Source organism: Chroicocephalus ridibundus, chromosome 9, assembly GCF_963924245.1.
Source record: "Chroicocephalus ridibundus chromosome 9, bChrRid1.1, whole genome shotgun sequence".
Taxonomy (NCBI): Eukaryota; Metazoa; Chordata; class Aves; order Charadriiformes; family Laridae; genus Chroicocephalus; species Chroicocephalus ridibundus.
The window spans coordinates 14,889,165-14,911,831 of NC_086292.1; the positions used below are offsets into that span (position 1 = coordinate 14,889,165).

At 41.1% G+C, this 22,667-nt stretch overlaps 3 protein-coding genes and 1 non-coding gene across 7 annotated transcripts in view; 3 read left to right on the plus strand and 1 right to left on the minus strand.

The window, feature by feature from the left end:
• Positions 1–106: 106 nt before the first annotated feature.
• On the minus strand, positions 107–2,504 carry LOC134521121 (cytochrome c oxidase subunit 7B, mitochondrial). The gene is made up of 3 exons (XM_063347248.1): positions 2,373–2,504; positions 858–982; positions 107–306 (listed from the first exon to the last, which is right to left on the minus strand). Exons 1-3 carry the CDS (start codon positions 2,407–2,409, stop codon positions 232–234), a joined length of 237 nt encoding a protein of 78 aa, XP_063203318.1. The 5' UTR covers positions 2,410–2,504; the 3' UTR covers positions 107–231.
• A 224-nt stretch (positions 2,505–2,728) lies between these two features.
• TRNAL-CAA (transfer RNA leucine (anticodon CAA)) lies at positions 2,729–2,845 on the plus strand. Its single transcript has 2 exons — positions 2,729–2,766; positions 2,800–2,845. It is a non-coding gene; the product is annotated as a tRNA-Leu (tRNA).
• A 1,237-nt stretch (positions 2,846–4,082) lies between these two features.
• Positions 4,083–16,811, plus strand: MAGT1 (magnesium transporter 1). The gene is made up of 10 exons (XM_063346627.1): positions 4,083–4,227; positions 5,318–5,487; positions 6,322–6,439; positions 7,770–7,910; positions 8,411–8,551; positions 8,885–8,974; positions 11,418–11,481; positions 13,507–13,581; positions 13,999–14,089; positions 15,277–16,811. Exons 1-10 carry the CDS (start codon positions 4,147–4,149, stop codon positions 15,290–15,292), a joined length of 987 nt encoding a protein of 328 aa, XP_063202697.1. The 5' UTR covers positions 4,083–4,146; the 3' UTR covers positions 15,293–16,811.
• Positions 16,812–21,662: 4,851 nt separating this feature from the next.
• The window catches only part of ATRX (ATRX chromatin remodeler), an 84,590-nt gene continuing 83,585 nt past the window's right edge, over positions 21,663–22,667 (plus strand). For 2 of the 4 annotated variants that reach the window (XM_063345405.1, XM_063345407.1), the window contains exon 1: positions 21,664–21,863. In XM_063345405.1, the coding sequence (XP_063201475.1) occupies positions 21,844–21,863 (20 nt within the window). In that variant the 5' untranslated portion in view covers positions 21,664–21,843. Of the gene's footprint in view, positions 21,864–22,667 lie in introns of all 4 variants that reach the window. The other 2 variants (XM_063345406.1, XM_063345408.1) reach the window with 2 other exon arrangements.

Below are 22,667 nucleotides of genomic sequence, written 5' to 3' on the forward strand. Positions count from 1 at the left end.
GGAACAACCAGGACCACCTACAACAGGATTTCATTGTTTTGAGTTTTTACACCATTTCTTACACTGCAGCAGACACGGAGCATAGAGGAAACCTAGAAGAGCCAGAGAGGTTTCTAGGTACGTTTATTAGACCAGGAATGCCACTGTACAAGTGGTAATCAGAGAACAAATGCCATTACATGGTGATTTTTTCAGTGAAAGTTTAGACCAGTTTATTACAAGCAAAGGCTGTTACTCCCTCCATTCTTTTGGAGTGATTCTGCCAACAGGTGACAAGCCCCACTCAATTCCAGCTTGTGTTAACACCTGTAGGAGGATAAAAATCAAGATTATTAACTCTGAAATCAAAGAAACCTTCCTATGGAGGACTATTTCTATTGTTCTTGGTTTGTATTTCTTGTATTAGAACATGACATCTTATCTTCTAATAAAGCAAGTGGAATATATTTATATTGAATAGTATTTAAATACCTCCATTTTCTATCTCAAAATATCTAGCTTTTGAACAAAGAATCTCAAATGTAAAACCCCATCACCATACTGTTATTTTCATCTATAAATTTTTCTGCTAACACCTCTACCTGTATAGCTTAGAAATTGCGGGTAAAATAGAGAACATTTGTGTTTCTACTACATTTTAAAATCAAGCAATAGACACAGAAATGTGTGTAACAACTCAACATCAGAATATTAACTAGCACAACTTTAGTTTCTATCACATTACTATTGACTTAAATAAAAATCTCCTGAATTCTGGCCATGTAAGTTATTTCAAACAAGTAACCCCTTGTGAAACTTAGCTTGCAAGTTTACAGCTACAGTCACAACAGAACGGTGGAAAAAAAAGGACAACTTACATATCCCCATACAGTAACAAAAGCTGCAGCTCCACCAAGGAGTACCAGGTTTCCATATTTATCATGGAAGTCAGGCTCATGTTTGCGATGAGCTTGTCTTACTGCAGTATGCCGAATGCCACGAGCTAATGAACATTAAAGAGAATTAGAAGTACAGAAATCAACTAAAATATACATTCAAACCATTCACAAGCCTCATCTCCCATCACCGAAGAGGCAAGCATAACCATTGAAAGACTTTATGAAAAGCTGAAAAAAATTGATCTTTTGGACTTAGAACTATGGAATGATTCCAGAACTTGGATATACAGAAAGCCTTGCATTTCGTTTCAGCTCTCCCAATTTCTCTCCAGAAAGTTACTCCTGAAGTCTAATTCCAGTAAGAAAATCCTCAACGTTATCTTTTTCATTAATATGTTTTCTTCGGGCCCTCAGTGTGGAAGTTGAAGTACACTTTTAAGTATTACTATTTCTCTAATAATATATTTTGTTTAGTACTTAAAAGTTTCAGATTTTTGCATGTAAATATCTATATTGTCAGTATGCGTACCTAATACAAGCATTTTCAGGATGAAGCTAAGCATCAGATTAAGCGGTTGAAGATAGTGGGTATCGGTAACACCTTTCCCTTCAAGATTTTTGAAGGGAGGGGAGGGAGGTGAAGAAGGAAGTGGAAATAACCGTGGGCCTTCGCATAAGGTAAATAATAGAGAATGAAATGCAGGAGGATATCTTCAGATGACAGGATGTATGATGTACGTAGATGTAACGTATAAAAGGTATACTTATTAAGGAGAAAACAGGATTAAGAATGAGACCACCAGCTTCAAAACATGGAGACTGTTTAGTAGTTGTGTACATTTGATGAGACAGCGATTTGTGCATAGAGATAAACATTACAAAATAGAGTATTTTATCAGGCCAGTGGTTCACATTTACCCAAACACAACTAGAGAAGATCTACTACATCCCTAGCATGCTGTGAGGCTGCATAAGTGTTTTTTTTTAAGCAGAAAAAAGAAGCTTGAATATCTATTGAGAAACACTGCTAATCTCGTTTATTTTAGGTGCACGCACCTCGGACACCACAAACCAGGATCAGCTCTGAAAGGGCTGGGTTAAGCATTGGGGAGTCTATCACTGAAGAGGTAATTTTACCCTTGAGTTTGAAGGCTGGTCACTGACTGACTGCACCTTGACACCTCAGGTAACAAGACCTAGACGTGCCTTTAGTTACCATCGAGGATGAAAAGCACCGAGGAAAGGAACGCAAGGTCAGCTCAAGTAAAAACAACTAGGAGGTAAGAGAGGCAGAAAAAAAGAGAGGAAAAAAACAAGCAGCAGACGAAGGACGACAAGAGAGTCGCCCGCAGCCCCTCAACTGCCCTCACGACTGTTCGGGGACAGCCCTCACAGGGAAGGCACCCCACCGCGGGGAGACCCCCGACGAAACCGCCTACTCTCGAGAAACACCCCCAGCACTTCTGCATTCCAGAGAGCCTCCTCCTTGCTTACCGGTGAGGTTCAGAGCAGCCTTTGCCACAGGGAACATGCTGACAGGCGAAGTACGGCCCTGCCCCCGCCGGGATGCCGGTACCCTTGGCGAGCGGTGAAAAACAAAATGGCCGCGCCGGAAGTGGCCGAGCCGCCGCGCTACCGAGCGGAGGCCTGTGGGTAACGGGGCCGCGCGGCGGCGGGGGAAAGGCGCCTCCTCGCTGCGGCGGAGCGAGAGCGGGGGAAGCCCCGTAGTCAGAAGAGAGGGGCTCCTCTCCCGTTTACAGACTCGGGAACACCCCACAAAAGACTGGGGGAGGCGGGCGCTGCCGTCAGGAAAGCGGTAAGAAGCTGCCGGCGGCTCTACTGCTCGCAGTGTCAGGATGGCCGAGTGGTCTAAGGCGCCAGACTCAAGGCGTTCTGCGCCTTCCCGTTGGCGGGTTGGGTATTCTGGTCTCCGTATGGAGGCGTGGGTTCGAATCCCACTTCTGACACGACTTTTTTTATTTGTGTTTTTTTCCCCTGTGGGAATTTAAATTTATACAAGGGCCGAACAGCTATAGACAGAGATTTTAGTGCAAACAGAAATTGCAGGGACATTCTGCGCGGCGCCAGAAATAATTTCTGTAATGTACGTGTCCCCAAATAGAAAAATAAAAAACGAAGCAGGAGTAAAACCACATTTCTGTAGCAATTACACTCAAGAGCCTGTAACCCATTACCCACCAGCTGAGGATTTCCCCGAGTACAATTTTAAGTGTCTTTTTAACACACAACCCAGGAATACACTTGCATGTATAGAACCATAGAATGGTTTGGGTTGGAAGGGACCTTAAAGATCACCCAGTTCCAGCCCCCTGCCCTGGGCAGGGACACCTCCCACTAGACCAGGTTGCTCAAAGCCCCATCCAGCCTGGCCTTGAACACCTCCAGGGATGGGGCAGCCACGGCTTCTCTGGGCAGCCTGGGCCAAGGGCTCACCACCCTCACGGTAAAGAATTTCTTCCTGATACCTAATCTAAATCTCCCCTCATTCAGTTTGAGGCCATTACCCTGTGTCCTATCACTACGTGCCCTTGTAAAAAGTCCCTCCCCATCTCTCCTGTAGCCCTTTTAGGTACTGGAAGGAGCTACAAGGTCTTCTGGATCCTTCTCTTCTCCAGGCTGAACAGCCCCAGCTCTCTCAGAGTGTCCTCATAGGAGAGGTGCTCCAGCACGTGATCATCTTCATGCCCCTTGCTTCGTTTAAAACTAAGCAAACGCACGCCTTTGGGGGAGCTACCGGTTAAGTTCCTTGGAGTTTTACTCTAGATTCCCTTTTTGATTTCTTGGGGCTTACCGACGTGAGGCCTGGCCCCGCGCAACGGAGCCGCCCCCCTCGGGGACCTCCAGCACACTGCGGCTGTGTAGCAGTTCGCAACGTCTGAATAACTGCAGGCGCTGAGGAAAGCCTGGGTGTATCCTGAAGGTGTAGGGCTGCAGCAGGGCAGCCGCGGCGCCCTCTCGAATGTGGGCGACGAAGGAAGACCCCCACCGCCATCTCCCGGGGGTCCCGGCCCCCCTCTGCGCGGCGCGGCACTCAGACCCTCCCTCAGGGCTCCACCAATCGCATGGCTCCAGCTTGCCTCGCTCCTATAGGCTAGCGGCAGCCCGTGCTGGAGGCAGGTTTAACGAATCAGAGACCGGCGGCCTGTCGCGGGCCGGCACCGCCACCAATAGGAAGCGGCTGGGCGGGGCTGCTCTGCCCGTGGGCCGGCGCCCGCCAATAGGCGCGAGGCGGCAGAGCGGGGCGGTTATGGCGGCGCTGCCGGGCCTGGCGCTGCTGCTGCTGCTGGCCTGGGGCGGGCTGCCCGCCGCCGGGCAGAAGCGGAAGGAGGTGGGGTGCCGCCGGGAGCCCCGCTGGGGCCCGGCAGGTCGCGGTGCTGGGGCGACCTGGCTCCACCCTGGGTCGGCCGTGGGCCTCCCCCAGCCTGAGGCTCGGCCGCCCCCGGCAGCGGCGGCCAGGCCCTGAGGGGAAGCCCGCGGGAGCGCCTGAGGGCTGAGCGGAGCATTTGGCGTTTTAGAATCATTGAGTTCTAATTTCTCTTTTATTTTCGTGCGTGTTTAATCCCAGGCTCTCCCGTTCTTGTCTTCTGCTGTGTGGGATGTGGAGGGGGAGAGTGGGTGGACTGGCTGTTTTTGGTTATAATTCCAAAGGTGTTCCTTATTTCCGGACATTTGACTCCTAGGGTTTGAACATGTCCCTCTATGTACTTGTGTCAGTTGTAAGTCAAAGAAGAGTAGTTTATTATTTACCCTAAAGTATTTATCTGAAGAAGGGTGTTAATAAGGAGTAGAGAAGTATTTTATGATAAAAGTGACATTTAGGGGTTTGTCACTTACCTAATACTTATTTGTATAATGTTATAGAATTGGTTGGCTCATTTTTAAAGAAAAGCTTAGTGTTGAGCGCTCTTCAGTTCTCCAGAAATGTACTGAATCCTTTTTCTTTCCAGCAACGCTGAAAATTAGGTGTTGAGCTCGCTTCCTTGGTGCTTCCATCTCTAGTGTTGATTCTGCTTCCACCAAGTTTTGAAATCTGAAAGAGTGTGATGCTTAGTATCAAATAAATACTGAGGAGTGATTTGGGCCAGTTTGTACCTATAAAAGAAATCTTACGATTAGCAACATGAAAAAGTACTAGTGAGCTGATAGTCTTCACCAGCATGTGTAATACTAAGTGCTTAAAGCATGCATATTACTAAGTGGTTAAAGTAAATGTATAACATTAGCATGACTGTCAAAAGGATCTGTGAATGCCTTCAAGAATCTTAATGAAGTATCGCGTCATGTGGACAGTGTTCTTATGAAATACAGTGCGGCTCTTTGTTACGTCAAATCTAAAAACCTTCAAGATTGTACTGTGAGACTGGTAAAAAAAAAAAAACCAACAAAAAAAATCAGTGTTTCTCTGACTTTATTTTCAGATGGTGTTATCAGAAAAAGTGAACCAGCTAATGGAGTGGGCTAGTAAGAGATCCGTTATTCGAATGAATGGAGACAAATTTCGACGCCTTGTGAAGGCACCACCCAGAAATTACTCAGTGATTGTGATGTTCACTGCTCTTCAGCCTCACAGACAGTGTGTTGTATGCAAGTATGGGCTTAATTTAGTCCTAAATTAGAAATGGGAAGTCATCATATGTTTTTAGGAAATTAAGTTTAAGAACAGGATAAAACTTTCATGTATGTAGGAGGAATATACTAGGGTACATTATAGTAGGTTTATATTTGAAATTAAACGTGTGGGAATATATGTGTAATGTGCATGTAAGAAAACAACATAGCCCTTAATTATTTATCTCCCTCCTAAAATAATTGTGGCTTTGCAGGGACAATGTTCATGCTGATAGGCTTCTGGAGAAACAGAGGGTGTAAACTCAACTTCCCTGGTGTGAGCTGCTGAAAAAATGTTTGTAGAATTACTGCTGGCCAGGCAGTCTAAATGTTCTGCTAATTAATATGTTGATTGACACTTAATTATTTACAATTATAATGTGCTGGATCCTTAACCGTATTATGGCCTTCTTGTATTAATCCAGAGGTGTCAGTGGTCTGTAAAGGTGATTTTTATACTTAGTTGAAATTAATTGGTTTCTTATCCTCTGATATGGAAAAGAGGGCACACCTATGCCCATTTTGATGCTGTGTTAACTAGTAAATCATGAGCTGCTGGGTTCCATTTAAGATTTCAATTAGAATTGATCACTGCTTGTGTTCATGGACTCAACAAAACTTGCCCTTGCAAGTGCCAGATGCTTCCCTTGATTTAGATGAGTGTCTGGCCTTAAACTTTAACACTAGAAAATTAATGTGGGGTATGTGGTATGCACCTGTTAATGGGGTGGGTGGCTACAGCTCCCTCAGCTGTTTTATAGCTTTTGTTCTGGACAAACATATGATACAGCATCTCACTTTGTGTGTCTTACAGGCAAGCTGATGAGGAATACCAGATTCTGGCAAACTCCTGGCGATATTCCAGTGCATTTACCAACAAGATTTTTTTTGCTATGGTAGATTTTGATGAAGGCTCAGATGTATTTCAGATGGTAATGTCTGTCTTTTTCTCTTCTAATGTTATTTTTAACTCATGGTTTGAAGACTGAGGGCAAGAAGGCAAAGATGTATACAAAACTTAGCGTTAAAATGGTTAAAGAAATAATTGAAAAGTTATAAGCTGCTACTCGGAAGATATGAGGAGAAGAGCAGAGGGCAGTAGCATGTTGGCAGTAGTATTAAGAGAACTGACAAATCTGGAATAGGCACTAGGGGTGAACTGGCTTCTCTGACTGGTTTTTCTGACTTTGTCTCCTATAATAACTTACAGTGTAATTATTAAGAAAATCTTTTATGATACATGAAGAGGCAAGATAGAAAGCACCAATGTTGTTAGGGACAGCTATTACAATTTTTATATTACTAGAGAATGATAAATTAGGCTTTCAATGTGTCTTAACTTAGTTTTTTTCAAGTACCCAGTCATTTTGCTTTTGTGCTAACAATATGTAACCATATTTTTTAAATGTATGAGAACATTGCATGTATGCTTGCAACTGTAGACCACATTAATAGTTCATTATAGTTTTGCCAATCTTAACTCTTTTTTTAAAGAGATACTCATCTCTATTTAAAAGCTACACAATTTAGGCAATGGTATTTTATTAAATGGAAGCCTTTTGACTGGAGAAGGGGAAAGGGTTGTCTTTTAGTATTATTCTTAACTTTTCCTGTAGTGTTACGTCAAAAATTAATTCATCAAGCTACAGCCTTTATAGATTATTGTATGTATTCCTATTTTGCAGATTTCTCTCCTCCAAGTAGTATTTAGAGAAGAAACAGATTAAAAAAAACCTGAAATGCTATGGGAAAATAACTGTTAGGAAAACATAGAGCTACATTTTGTAAACAACTACTTTTGTTTACCTATTATAATATCCTCTTAGCTGGTCTGAATATTTTGAATTGATAGCTATTGATCTGAGTACTAACAAAGAAATGTAAATCGCTTTAGAAAGCATGATCAATGGTGTTTAAAAAAAAAAATAGCCTTCTCAGAAGTAACAATTTTTTTTTAAGATGGATAGTGACGGCACTAAAAAAATTTTGTTTCTCAATACCAAAAGCAGAAAAAAGCATGGAACACAGAATGGAAATTGCAGAAGTATATAGATAGCTTTTATGAAGTACAGAAATGCAAGCTACTGTGTGCTGTCTCTACTCTTTTTTTTTTTTAAGTCGTTGCCAGTGAAATCTATTTACTGAATACTTACTTCTTCTGATTGATGTAGTGATGATGTTGCAAGATACAAATGGAATAGAAATGTTTTACTAAAAAGGCCTTTCATGGTGCTGTATCTTCTGTGAATTTTCTAAATACAGCTAAACATGAATTCTGCTCCAACCTTCATTAACTTTCCTGCTAAAGGGAAGCCTAAAAGGGGTGACACATACGAACTTCAGGTGCGTGGCTTTGCAGCTGAACAGCTTGCTCGTTGGGTGGCTGACAGAACCGATGTCAATGTAAGTATATACAGACTTTCCCCATCACCACCTCTGCAGCACTCCCCTACTGTGTAATTTCAGCTGTGAAATACCTCAGTTGTGTTCTGTGGCTAACGATCTGCTCTCAGATACTCTAAATACTTCTTGTCTACAAAATCGAGTTGTGGCACGACAACATCTTTTAAGTTTTCTTGCATTCTGTGTTCTAATATTTTGCGTAATTCTGTATTTGATAAGATGGTAAAACTCATCTCCTGCTTTCTCCCTTTTCTGTTCCTATGGAAGAAAAACAGTCTTTAAATTATTAGGTAGGGTAAAGGTGTATAAAACTGAAGCTACAGTAAAGAGGGAAGAAGCATTACTTCCCAAGTCAGATGTGTTATATAGAAAATTTGTATGTGTGTTGATTATTCCCCCCTGCTCCCTCCTCCCCTCTAATATACCGTGGGTTTTTTTAGCAGGAGTGTGGGTATGATGTATAATCCCATTGAGGGAAAATAATTTAAATACCTGTTTAGATTCGTGTGATAAGGCCACCAAACTATGCTGGACCATTGATGTTAGGACTGCTTCTGGCTGTTGTCGGAGGCCTCGTGTATTTGCGTGGAAGCAATCTGGATTTTCTGTACAACAAAACTGGCTGGGCGTTTGCTGCTTTGGTGAGTAATTATAACTATTGTCTACCTGTTGTCATGAGTTTTGTAGCAATTCAAGTCTTTAAAAGTCTTTCTATTTAAAGATGCTTAAACCTGTTAGAGGAAAACGAGGTGCACTTAGTTTTACTTTTGGGTAGTCTGATAATACTTGATCTTGGTCTTTTCAGCTCAGTTAATGCTTGATTGGATGCCTTTTATACAGATAAAAGGTAGGACAATACTTAGTCTAAGATTGTATTCCAGACCAGTACATTTTGGTATGAAATGAAAAGAAATTGGGTAAAAAAATAAAATAAAAAAGTCCCTATTAATTTGTGTTTCTTCTTTTCCTTTCAGTGTTTTGTGTTAGCAATGACATCAGGCCAAATGTGGAACCACATTAGAGGTCCACCCTATGCTCATAAGAATCCCCATACAGGACAAGTGGTAAGTCTTTTCTTTGTTTTCTTTTCTACATTTTTGTTGTATTTCTACAGAATAAGGGTTATACTAAAAGAGGCAAGTCAGAGTGCAAATTCTGTTCTTGCCTTCTTTCTTTGTAAGTCAGTGAGTCTAACCACTCCTGCAATGAGCAGGGCAAATCAGAGAGCTGTTGATTAGTTCAGAGAGGATGTCTTCTCTTAAATATGCCTGTGAGAGAGTGGTGGTGTTTTGTGTGAGGCAGGAGTGTTAGAGCTCCAGTCAAGATTTAGATTTTTTTCCAATTAGCTTTATCCTTTTCTTCTCTTTAAGCCAAGAAGAAACTCTTTTGAAAACTCTTGCTTTAGTTCGAAGAAATTACAAAATACTGATCTTAATCCAAAACAAAGTGCTCTGTTGTGTAATTGCATTGTGATAACTTCAGCCCTTACCTAGAATTCCATTTTTGGTAGGAATGACCTTCCTGCCCGTTCAATGATTCATTAATTCTGTAAAGAATGGTAGCATTAGTTCTGTGATGTTCTAAGAGTAAGGGCAAATGTTGCATAAGGGTTTTTTAGGTGTCTTACTTTCTGTGCTCAGTAATAAACTTTTAAGAGAGAGAATGAGAAATGCAATTCTTAATCATCTGAGAAATATTAAGATTAATTTACCATCTAGCAGCATGTTCAGTTTCATGTTAGGAACTGCTTGAGGTGCTTTCCATGCAGTAAAGCATTAGACAGCAGTCATGGATGGTGCTCTGCTGGCAACGGGACATATGGGTTCCAAAGTATTACTTGGAGGTTTTTCTGTTGTGTTAATATCTAGAAAGATCAAGGTCTTTTTGTGTAGGAACTTGGATTATTCTAGTAATCACAGAAAGCTAAGATGGTTACAAAAATAATGCTCTAGTGTAAAAAGGATAGCATACAGAGTAACCAGAACTATTTGCTAACAAGTTGTTTGGATGGGGGGTGTGCGTGTGTTCCCGACTTGCTTCAGAATCTAAGGTGGGCATTTCTTTCATCCTTCCTATTGTTCTCCTTCCAATTCTCCATCTCCCCAAAACGTAAAAGTAAATAAAGTGATACATCTTGGAGGAAGCACAATGACAATGCTCTCTGCTTTTATTCTGAGGGTAGATTAATTTAAATTACTTGGTCTCTTCCATTTCTCTGACCTCCTGTGTGTCTTTTAACCATTTCTATTTGTTTTCATGTCTTCTCTTCAGCATTTGTTTACCTGTGACATTTGCCATCCTCTATCTTGTATGTATATTGTATCCCTAGTTCTGAGGCGACATGATAGTTCTAAATTGCTATGCAGCAAAATAAGGTGTTTATGTTGAGTCTTCCATGTTAAACAGTCCTGCTGAGCCTGGGGATTTCATGTTTAAGCTGGTCATTTTAGCTCATACACCCATCTAATGACTTCCATATAAAAACATCTTCAAGATTCTTAAGGTAAATTAATGTCTAGTGACCTTAGACGTAGGAAATGTCATTCTTTGGAAAAATCAGTTTTAACATCACTTGAAATTTACTGCTCTGTACATAATACAAAATGAGATACACTGTAGAAGTAGTCAGAATGTACTGAGAGCACTGCATCTCTTCAGGTGCTTACGCATCACATATTGGCTTTTCTCATGTATTTTACTCAGGAGGGAATTAATTTGGTGAAATGTCTTTTCAGGCCCAGTTAGGTGGGTAAGGCCCTCTATTTTTCCATAAAAAGTGGTCTGCTTATCAGACTTTTTTTTCCTACTTAAATAAAACAACACAACCACAGTGATGTAAAGCTTCCCATAAGGGATTAAAAAAATGGTATTCTCTCACAAATTTCAAATTTTGTGTTAACCCAGTTGGTTACTATTAATGGAAATAAAACTAAGCCAACTTACTGAGAGGAAGTTCTCATATTCTAAATGTGTTCTTGAAAACACTTCCTTTAGTTTCTTCTGTTTACATCATTCCTAAGCCTTTTTGAGACTGAAGAATAAAGCTTCGATGGTATTGGTAATGATGTTCCTTTTCCTGGTATGCCATGAAAAAGACGTCAAATGCTTGGTTCTGGAACCAAGTGAGTAGGGTTCACAAGCAGAGGAGCAACGTATGTAACCTAAGAATCCAAGTCTGGGAATGGATCAGATTCAGATCACAGTGGGTGCAGGAGGCCATAATTATGGTATTTTGCCCTGATGAACAGGGGATCTGAAGGTTGTAGCTGCACTTGCACTTCTTATAATCTGAATGATACTTTGCGTTGATTGTGCATGTTAATAAAAGAAGGATTTTTGACGCTGACACAGCTCCCCCCCTCAAATCCATAGTCAATGGATGAAATTGTTCATGCTCTAACTTCTGTCTACTGAAAGAGACCGAGTTCCAAGCTCTATAGATGTTGGTAATTGAGTCAAAGTTGACTCCAGTCTTTTCTAAATTCAGTTATGCTTTGTCTCTTACAGAACTATATCCATGGAAGCAGCCAAGCCCAATTTGTGGCAGAAACACACATTGTTCTTCTGTTTAGTATCCTTCCTACTGAGAAGCATGTGGTTGGTGATGGTTTTTCTGTTAGCTTATGCAGCTGCTTTTTCTATGAGACTACTTTGTCAAGCTCGTTATTGTCACCTGATACTGATGCAGAAGCTTGTAGAGCCTTCTGTGCTAACAGCTATGCTTTTTCTATGCCAGTGATATTTAACTTAAATAGAAAAATGTTTACTGCTTTCTCACCACCTTTTTCCTTGCTTAATGACTGAGATTAATACAGTGTTAAAGATGTGGATCTTTGTGGAATCATAAGATTCTTCAGGATAGCCCCTGTTCCTCTGTGCGTGTCTCTTATCTCTTTCAATCTGGCAGACTTAGTTGTTGCTTTGGTGTTTAATTCCTTCCTCTATTACTGATCTTTTTTCTTTTATTTCTTTGCTTACCTTCTTTACTCTTAATCTTTCCACTCGTTCGTGGATTCAGGATTTTTCCATGCCAGTATTATGCCATCAAGACAGGCAAGCAGAAACTTGCAGGTTGAGAGCTTTTGCATTTCTCATTTGTATAAAAATGTTTCTTTGGAGTCATAAGAGTTGTAAGTCACTCTAAAACTCAATGTTCTTTTCTTATGTTCCCACATACATGTTTTTGACCCAACATCTGCAACTTCAGTTATCTCTGACTCAAGCTTTTCTTTCTTGTCTTGTCACCTGTGTCAGTCTGTGCATTATTTTCTCTTATTCAGGATTTTTTATTTTATTTGAGTGTCTTTTTTTTCTTGCAGCTTCACAGTCCCAAATTGTTTACATTTTATAGTACACAAGTATAGCAGACTTACTGCAGGAACATTATTTCAAAACTTCATTCAAAGTGCCTGTCCTCTTCACGGCTTGACAGTGATTAACAAGTCTCTGTTGCAACCCAGTGTTCTTTAACAGAGTGACTTCTGGTGATTTCCTCCTTTTCTCTTCTTGTTTTATCTATTCAAAATCCAAATTTCAGCAAGTGAAACATTGGGATTTTGTAATAAAATAATATAAAGTAAGCAATTGATGTTTAAATATGCTGGTGTTAAAAGAACTTCAACTCTCTTGCTGTGTATTCATTATAAAAGATTTTTTTTTAACTTAAAATGTCCATTTGGAAGGGGACTTCTGATCTTTTTTTAATTATTCTTGCACTTCTGATGCGCTCAGTCAAATTCAACCTAGAAACTTTTTTGTAGATGTTTACTTGTGTTATTGCAATCCTTCATGTTACAGACCCAATCTACCAGTCGCTGCAGACATTTAAAATAGTAGGAGTTGGCAAGGTTCCTGAAGGCTGAAGTCACTTTTCTCTTGTGCTCAAGGTAGACTGTATCTGAAATGGGAGATTTCTTAACGGTCCCATTGCAGTCAGTGCTAAGTATTTCTCCTTTCAGGAGGATTGGGACTGAACATCTATCATGAAATGGAATGAAATCTTTGAGAATTTGGTATTTTGTTCCACTGTTCTGCTTTGCTAGGATTCACTCTTTGCAAATGTTAGGCCTTTTAAGTTGTCTGTGCTTCCTTAAGCTTCATTCACAAGCTTTAATTATTCTTTTTAATTGAAGAATTATAAAAGACTGAAATATTGCTACTTGGAAGAGATCCTGTAGATTAAATATTGCATGCATTTTATTCATTCTATTAGCTGAGTATAATACAGAAGTTGAATTCCTTTTGGGATTTTCCAGTGGGGTAGAACAGCAGTAGGAGTGAACTGAGCTCTCTGGGAAGGAATGCTGTTTCATGACAAGCTGAAATAATAAATGCATGTTTTTAATTTTGTGTCACCACCTACTATATTTTCCAGTTTATATTTTAAACTTTGTATTTATTGTCTCCTAAAAGTTGACTATGAATACCTTTTATTTGCCTTTTCCCCCCATATTTGCTGGTTTAGCTGGGAAGTCTTAAATTTTTCCATTGAGTTTTAACGTCCCAGGTATGGCATGGGAGCTGAATTTACAAGATTAGGAATGAGTGTATTGAGTCTATTGTATTTTGTCAATTTAGCCTTAACCAGCATTCATAGATGGTGGTGTTACTTTAGGCATGGTACTCCTCCACGAAGCTGCTACTTCGGACATGGATGTGGGGAAAAGAAAAAGTAAGTACTAATAACTTTCTTTCTAAGAGAAGGTGTTTTCAGTAAAGACTTTTGATATACTATTTAATAGAAATGCTTTTGCACTGTTGGTTTTTGTACACTTCCCACCTCTAAGCAGAAGTGAATCGTTTGTTTTTGTGGCAGCATTTGGAGTTGCTTAGCAAACTGCAAGATAAACTCAAAGCCCTTTTGGGAAATGGGGAGATACAAAGATGCTTTGCAGCATTTTGCTAGTAAGGGAGAGAAGGGACTTAATTTCTCTTAAAGCAATGGTATAAAATTGGTTTACAGTAACTCTAGAGGTGTTATCTGACCTAATCTGTAAACATTACAGAATGCTTTTGAAGCTTCCAGTCACTGTGGTGTTTTTGGAGACAGCTGTCAAATTACCAGACTCTTGTTCTGCATCTCTTACAGTCATGTGTATTGCTGGGATTGGCTTGGTGGTGCTGTTCTTCAGCTGGCTGCTGTCTGTCTTCAGATCTAAATACCATGGCTACCCATACAGGTATGTCTCTTTTGCCACTTCAGTCATTGTTTTCCTGTGCGTTGCAATACAGGTACAACGCCATAGCCTTCTTTAAAGAAGATGGGTAAACACAAAGGAGGGTTTAAAGATTGAGAGCAGTATAGGTTTGGTTTTGGTTTTTGTGTTTGTTTTTTTTTTTTTTCTTCTGGACTGTATGCTTGTGAATGAATCTGTTGCTGCTGACTTCTGTCTCCTTGTCTGGTAAGATTAATTTAAACCAGAATGGAGAAATAGGCAAAGGGCCTATTTCTGAAATCTAATCTGGTGGGAAGTTCCACTTGCTTCTCAATGAGTGGCCATGTTGGTCCATATAATCACCAGAAATAATGGTATTTGGTGGATGTTGCGATTTTTCAGTCTGGTCAAAGGAAAGATTCTGGTACTCTCCTATTCATGCCGTTACATATTATAAAATGTTTCTATTTTTGTAGTGATATCTCAGCCAATATATACTGAAAACAAGTGTCTTTTTTTCTACTTTTCCTCCATATCCATACATCTTGATTATTAATCCTTATTTGTAAGAACAAGGAGGATGGCTGATGCTTTAAAGCTGCGTGTATTTTGGGATTGCTTGTGTAAAGAGTCTAACGCTACTAATTGACTGCTTAATATATATATGACCGGTATAGATATCTTTTGTGTTTTTACATTTACACGTAAAACATGTTTTTACATGTTTTCATGCATTTTGAAGGAATAAATACATGCTGAGGGACCAGCTTCTAACCATTTCAGCTTCTGCAATGAGTTTAATTTTCTGGAAGGCTAATCCCGTAGGCAAATATTACCCCCTTTCTATGGGAAGTCATTTTTTAAAAAAAAAAATCTAAACACTAAAGTTTGTTATTTCATGAAGACTTTTCTCAAGACCAGAAGAGAGCTGAGCTTATTCCCTGTTTAATAGCTTGTCAGCATTTATTCTGGTCTATGCAATGGTTGTATGTGCTTCTGCTAACTTTGTAGGTAAGATGTGGTTATCGTAACTTCTGAGTTACTAGAAAACTCGCTTTTAAGTGACTTCTCCACAGCTGCTTATGTTGTTGTTGCATCCGGGCCAGTTTCTCATTCTGATTTTCTCGGGATATATGAAAGCTAAGTGGAATGTTGCACACCTTTTGTTTCTTATAAAATTAATAAGAACGTTTGCTATTTTGTACCTGCAGTTTCCTAATGAGTTAAAGGATTCCGGAATCTGTAACATCAGAAAGACGGTGACCCTGAAATGGCGTGTAACGGAATGGAAGAGCTAAAAGCGTGTGGTTCGTGCTACCTCTCTTTACACTGAATGAGATAGTTAAACACTGAACCAAAGATGACATGTAGTGCCTTAAATATAACAAGCAATTTGCTCTGAAGGACACAGAGTATTAAGATGCAATCTCTTTTTCATAAGCTTTACATCTTCTTAAACAGCTCTACTTCTAGTGAAATTCAGAACTTAATGCTTAGAACTACATTTCTGTAGACTAGCTAGAAACAATACTTTAAATTCAATGGGATAATCTGTTTTCCATATGTTTCTTTTTCCCCTCAAATATTTATCACTTTATTTCCTGATTGTGCATAGCAGGTGACAATAACTTCTCTGTCATGCCTCTTCATGGTTGAGAAAACATCTTCATGTACCTGGAAATCTTTTCCTTCAGTCTGTGTGCAACCCTTGGAGCATACTCCGAATTCCAGCGTGGAATGTGCATATTCTAGAGCTGTATCTCATTTTTGAGATTAACCGCTGTATGATGCGAGAGGTTGTTTCACAGACGAAGGGGGAATTTTAAACAGGTAGAACAGAGTTATTAATTATTAATTAATTATTCATTAAAAACTTTCTTTGCCAAATGCTGAAACTGCAACATTTAAGTTTTAAACATTTGCTCAGAGACAAAAAAATATTGTTATGCTGACCAACACTCACACTCTCCAAAACACAAAGCAAAGCTCCAAAGGTAACTAGCTATCTGTAGCATGAATTAAAGGTTGCTAAGTGGCTTTCAAGTTACTGCTCGAAGCCCTGACAAACCAACAAGTATCAGATTTTTGGGCACTATGTAAATTCTTGCATTCTCCATTTATTTTCTCCCAAGTTTTTATCCTTGAGGAGGATATGGGAGTGGGCAGAGATATCTAATCCCAGGATAAATATTGTTACCCCAGGAAAGATTTGTTAGCCTTACACTTGAATGTATGTGCCTTTTGCTCTCTCCTTTTGGTTCTCTTGCCTGACAAAGATACTTTGCCTTAAGGATTCTTGAGTGGAAGACATTGTGCCTCAGCCCAAACCATTGTGTAGTTCAGCACCTGCACTACAGGAAATCTTTGCAGTGTGATTCAGTAATACTTCCTTTCCGTAGGCTGTGGCCAGCCTTGGAGGTTACTAATCAGAGGAAAATACGATGAGACTTCTGTCTCCTGCTTTCCCTTTCCCCTGTGTCAAGGCATTATAGAATTTGGATGCTTTAGATTGACTCTTGGAAAGGACTATATCATTCAAAGTAGAATGTTGTTATTATGCAATTTTGCTAAATTAACACATATTTCAAGTGCCTTAACTTCACTAATTTACTTGTTTGATGTTTCAACTTGTTGAGATTCATTTTTCTATGCCATACAAAATGACAAGCCTTAGTGGAATGGATAAATGGTGTGCCTGACTGGATTTTGGACAAGTTTCAATAAAATTTTTTTAGTCTAATCCATGCTCCTGTGTCTTTTGAACTTTAGCATAAAACAAACCAACCTTGTTTCTTCCACTGTTGCTTCAATGTGTTAATAAAAATGTGTATATAGCAAATAACCTCAGTATGGCTGAGTAGACTGCGTTAGTAGCATGTTTATGTGGGAAATTACAGCCCAAAATGTCAATACTAGAAGTCTTCTCGTGTAGCCACCTTAACAGCATGAAGATTGCATGGATTTTACTTGTCTTTGATAGCTGTCCTGAGGTGAAAAGCTTGGCTTCCTGGAGTCCTAGACAGATCCACTAATAGCCTTTCTGGAGGTGGAATCTAATTAGTGCTGTAGATTTGCCTGGAACATCTCTGGACTACTATGCCTGTTGTTTATTTTCCTGCCCTGTTGGTACAATGCTTCCAATAAACTTTAAGGTTGGTTGTAATTCAGTCATTAGCAATGCAGGTAAAAGTCTTACAAATCTCATTCTAAAGTTGTAATGTTTTTTCTTAAACGTTCAGACTTGTTTTCTGACGTGGTACATGCTTTTTAGAGGGATAGGATAAAGTATCTAATTATTTATTGACTAACTTTAGATAGTTGCATATCATGCTGACTGATGGTGGAGACACGTTGACTTCCACTTAAGGTGGTATAGAGGTTAAGAGTTTTGGGTTTTTCTCTTTTTCCATGCTGACATATGAAATGAAAATAATGCTTACTTTTTCCAACAGTTTTTCTGCTCTCTAGGCTGAAACTGAAGTGCATGGAGGACGGAACAAGTGTGATAGTGGAGCAAAGGAAGTTTGAGTGCTTGCAAGGACCTGTAGCTGATTTAGAGAGGATGCAATTCTAGAAAGATGTAACTTGTGCAGCACTTGAGAGGTAATGGCTAGCTATAATTAGTACCCAAAGTGATTCTTTGGGACCATTGACACGTGCATCTCACTAACTAGTTAGTACAAAGGTGGAAGAGACAATGCATTTGAGAACTGGTATGCTAAAACTGGGAGTTTGATGAGGCCATCTCATTTAGAAAGTGAGTCATTCAAGAGCTCAGAAGTACTGTAAAAGCTAACCTTTTAGAGAACACTTATAATAAAAGGAGGAAATGCTCTATGCTGTAGCTGAAAATGGACTGTGTGGTTTCGTTAATGTAGCTGGCCTCAAAGACTACTGCTTTTTCTGCTCTTGAGTAGGGGCTGTGGTGCATTTAAAAATTATTTTGGGGATAATAGCTAGGAATAATTCAGGGAGCTCTCTGAGGTAAGCCCAAAGCAAGACAGTAAATCTAATTGGATTAATCTAGGTAAGGGTTTGTGTTATCTACAATTTACTGGAAGCTCCTGTCTTCAAACCACTCTAGTGTTCAGCGCAGAGCATGCTTCATAATGGTGGTGCCTAGTAGTCATTCCTGCAGATAAGTCTTCCACAGAGATGCTTCGGAAGCACGTGCTCTTCAGGGGCAGAGCTGCTTAGTCCTCCAGCAAGATGGAAATTGTGCTCAGCTCTGCATCTGCTGTGTATGACTTGGTGCTTGTGCAAATAACCTTAATTAACCCCTTGGGTGGTGATGTCCATGTGGCCGACTGTACATAGGCAATTGTGTGATTAAGATACACATTCAGACATGAGGGTAAGAACAACTGAAACCTTTTGGCAGGCAATGGGACAGCCATCAGTGTCTGGGGAATGTGATGAGATGATGGCTGCCTAGACAGATGGCTGCCACTAGTAGAAAAATGTAGATGCTTTTATGGTCATGACTACTGGGACATCTAACTAAACGTACTGCAAGGTTTTTTCTAAGCCTTGTTAAGAAAGTGTAAAAGTAAGCATAACTGTGACTTTTTATTCCTAGTCTATATTCTTGACAAAGTAGAAGTTTGGGAAGTACTGAAAAAAGTCAATTGCTTAACTTCCTAAACATTTGGAACATCCAAAGAAAATCAAATACCTGAATCGCTTATGCTTGTTTGGATATACCACCCATGACATCGGATTATGCTAGATCATGGCATCTTTTAGGCAAACTCTATCGTGAGAAAAGAATGGCCTGTAGTGTTCCTTTATGGCTTATTGGCAATGGTTTCTGATAGTGTGTTTTAAAAGTTATCCAGTCTACAGCAGAGAATCACTTATGCTGCAATCAGACTTTTTAAAGAAGTTAAAATTTTTAAGTGCTTTCATCTGTTATAAGAAATTAATTCTCACAAAGGATTTGGAAAAGTACTGGCGCTTTGTTTCTTGATTGGACCTTGTTGTTTACTGCTTTCTCATGCTGAAGAGGTTTAATTATCAAATACAAGCCACTACTCAACTGATTCTACACCATCACTTTGAACTTTTTAAAGGGGTATAGAATAACAGCAAAACGAAGAACAAACCCAAGCTCTTGAGTAAGCAGTTGTCTGTTTACAGTTTTTATCATGCTTTTTTGTCTGACAAATAGAGAATGAGTTTGATTGCACATAATCTATTCCATTTAAAAGCTCAGATCTTGACCATTCCTATAAAATGAATTTAAGCATAGCGTTTTATTGTTCTGGATTAATTGTGCTACTTTTACTACAGATAATAATCTGAAAAAGATGTATATGTAGTTTGTATTTCTAGGTCAGGAGCACGTAAAGTTATTAAAATATTCTCTTGTCAGTTGGTAACTATACATGTCTTTCAGCCATTTTTCTTAAAAGTAGGCTAATATCTACTTAAGAAAACTAATTACTATCATTATGGGGGGGGGGGGGGAAATCTGTGTGATGAGACTCTACAGTGGCCCTTGGTTTGTCCTGCAAACCAAGCTCTGAATCCTCATTCTTCCAGGTATATTGGAGCAGGCAGTGGTGTCCGCTCTCTGCGGTGTCCCCGCAGGCAGTGGAGTGCTGGGGGAAGGGGTCCTGTGTGCTGGGGGAGCTTAACTGTGGGTATGTTAGATGTGCAGAATGTTTCTCTACAGGTGCACACAGCCTCTCTCCATTCGCAGATTGCCCTGTGCTTCCACAATTTGTTTTTTGACGGCCTCATGATACTGTCAGGTTTTGTCTTCTGGAGTAATTGTCGGGAGATGGGAACATTTCCATTCTTCCTTTATCTTGACTTTTCTCACAAGTTTTCTTTTTCATGTGCAACTTCACGTAGAAGTTGTGAATTGGAGGCAATTAAACGGTTTGATTTTTTTAAAAAACTGCTTTTAAATACCTGCTTCTATCTCCTAAGGAAATAGTAAAAGAAAAAAAGTTATAGAGTAAAAGTAATAAATACATATACTACTGATTTAGAATAAATACATATATTAGACTATAAAGAAGACTAGCTCCCTTGAAGAGGGGAAAATAAATGTTTTGTGTTCTTATTTTAATCACATAATTGGAATACTAATGCAGAGCTAAGAATAGGTAAGGCTTCTGGTGTAGTTCATCTGTCTGGTGGCAAAAAAATGGAATAGCTTTTTGCAATTTTTTTTAATGGAATTTGTAGCAGTCATTTAACACTTTTTTTTTTTCCTTCTAAAATCTAGTTAGAAGGCAGGTGATGCTTTGGTCTTCTAAAACTGTAGCATTGACCATGAGATGGCATTTGTTAACAAAGCTGCTGTTAAATCTGCTGTTTGGTATTACTCTAATTCAGCAAATACAGGATGCAGTTCTTGGGTAGTATGTTAAATTCTAAAGCAAATTCTGTTTAGACCAGTTTGTAGAATTTCCCTGGGATGTGTAAGCTTGCATGTGCCAAAGTGCAAAAATGCTATTTATTCTGTTATCATTGCCTTTTAGAATGAAATAGATACGGAGGAATAGTTATACTTAAGATGACAAGGCTTTCACTTACAATTTTTTTTCTTGTATTTCACACATTGCTTTATGAAACCAGGTGAGTTGGTACTTTTTTTAAAATTTCTGTAGAAAAACATATTAATTTTCAAAATTGGTTATCTTTATCATAAGGGAGTAATACTTGTGCCACCTGTTTCAGATTCTGTGTGGTACCGGACTTGGTTTTGATGGTCTGTTCTGCTTAATTCGTGTGGGGAGACGGAAGTTTCCATGAAAACGCCGGCCTGTGGAGCTTGGGAACCTTCTCACGAAAGCATGTAGCTTGTTTCCCTCTCAACAGGGATATATTCCAGTCCTTTTCATATAGATTTTAACATCTGATGGGAATGTAGAAGCTGCTAGTATAAGCAGGGAGAATTATCTTGGCATACTTATGTGAAGCTGCCAACGATGTTTCCTTATCTAATGAATTTGCTGTTTTTAAAAAAAGCTCTAGCAAAGCTGGGCTTAAGTGATGTTCTTGCTAGCATTGTAACTTGGGTGCTGTTCAACCTTGATAATTCTCAGTAGAGCTGACATTCGTACCTTGCTGTCTCTTTATGCTGTTGTTGGGAAATGCTCTCCCCTAAAGCTTGATTCTGCCCTGCTCAGCTTGAGTCGGTGGCTGACCCCCACAGCGGGTTAGGGTGGTGCTGGTGTTAGGGTTTGGCTGTCATCGCTGTGTTACTCTTCGGATGGCAGGTGTATTTAAATGCCGTGATCAACTCGATGGTGTTGAATCCAGGTCGTGTGAGCGCCCAAAGCTGGGGTGCTCCGAGGATGGAGGTGGTGGCTGGGGATGGGGTGAGACCGGACCCTGCGCCCGGCTCCCGCTGCAATGGCGGAGGCCATGGGGCACCTGTAGGCGGGAGCCTCCTGCTGGGCGAAGTCGTCAATACACTTTGTTTTGAAATGATGTCACGGGACTTGGTGCGTGACGTCAGGTTCCTGCCGGTGATGTAACCCTCCCTCTAGCCAATCGGAGCGGGGAAGGTTGGGACGGTGACGTGAACGACCCTAGCAACAGGCCCCGTCGGAGCCGCCCAATTAGAAAATCGCTGGGGGCGGCGAGGAGCCAATGGGAGTCGGCGAAGGAAGAAGGCGGCAGGAGGCAGGTCTCCCTCAGCCTCCCTCCGATAAGATGGCGGCGGAGCTTGTGATGGTGGCAATAACGGCTTTGTCTCCGTCCAGCGCCTGAGCCCGGTTCCGGCCCGGCCGGCCGCACCGAGCAGCGGCAGCGGAGACATGACCGCAGAGCCCGTGAGGTACGGCCCGGAGCCCGCCCATGACGGGGGGAGCGGCAGCCGCTGCTGGCGGGCGGCCTCCGCCGCTGCACCACCCGCCTCGGCCCGCGGCCCGGCGGCGGTTGTGGGGCGGGGACGGGCCTGGGGCGGCGAGGGATGGCGCGGCGGGAGGCGCGGGTGGGTAGCGTAGCGTAGGGTTGGGGTGGGGGGGGCCGGGGACGGCGGCGGCCGGGCCGTCACCTCGCCGCGGCCCGGCGCTTGACCAGCGGCGGCACGCACGCCCCTCCTCCCCGGGAACGGCGGGGTCGGGGCCGGGCCCGGGCCCGAGGGGCGTGTAGGGCTGTCCCGTCCCGTTTCGGCGGGAAGGCCCGGAGGGGCGGGGCCGCCATCGCCCGCCGTGCCCCCGCCGCGGGGATGTGCCCTCCGTTTGTCCGCCCCCGCCCCACGTGTTTGCGCTGTAGTAAAAGTCCTTCCATCCCGCCGATCCCCCCCGTGAGGGGTCTGTTTTCACGCTGGTTTACAAGCATCTCCCTTTACCTTTGCAGAGCAGTGTCCTGCCGTGTTATGCTCCTATTTTGCTGCGTAAAGTAAGCAAGCTGACAAAAAAACCCCGAGTAAAGTCAGTGTTCAGAAAAACGCCATGTTCAACTATTAATCAATAGTTGGCATTGTGTGCTTTCAGTTTATCGGTATCTCAAGGGGTCTGATGAACAGGCCATCAACCGCAAATACTCCAAATGCCTGAGGCACTATATAAACAATAAAGTATTGTCACTTGACCCTCACGAATGTTGCACATATCATCAAAATCAAACAGTGTTAGGA

Excerpts from the sequence above, each read along its gene's own strand:
- LOC134521121 (XM_063347248.1), bottom strand. The coding sequence starts at position 2,409 with ATGTTCCCTGTGGCAAAGGCTGCTCTGAACCTCACCG. Across the intron at positions 983-2,372 it reads GGCTGCTCTGAACCTCACCG|CTCGTGGCATTCGGCATACT; the intron begins GTAAGCAAGGAG and ends AATGTTCATTAG. Across the intron at positions 307-857 it reads TTGTTACTGTATGGGGATAT|GTGTTAACACAAGCTGGAAT; the intron begins GTAAGTTGTCCT and ends ATCCTCCTACAG.
- MAGT1 (XM_063346627.1), top strand. The coding sequence starts at position 4,147 with ATGGCGGCGCTGCCGGGCCTGGCGCTGCTGCTGCTGCTGGCCTGGGGC. Across the intron at positions 4,228-5,317 it reads CCGGGCAGAAGCGGAAGGAG|ATGGTGTTATCAGAAAAAGT; the intron begins GTGGGGTGCCGC and ends CTTTATTTTCAG. Across the intron at positions 7,911-8,410 it reads CTGACAGAACCGATGTCAAT|ATTCGTGTGATAAGGCCACC; the intron begins GTAAGTATATAC and ends ATACCTGTTTAG.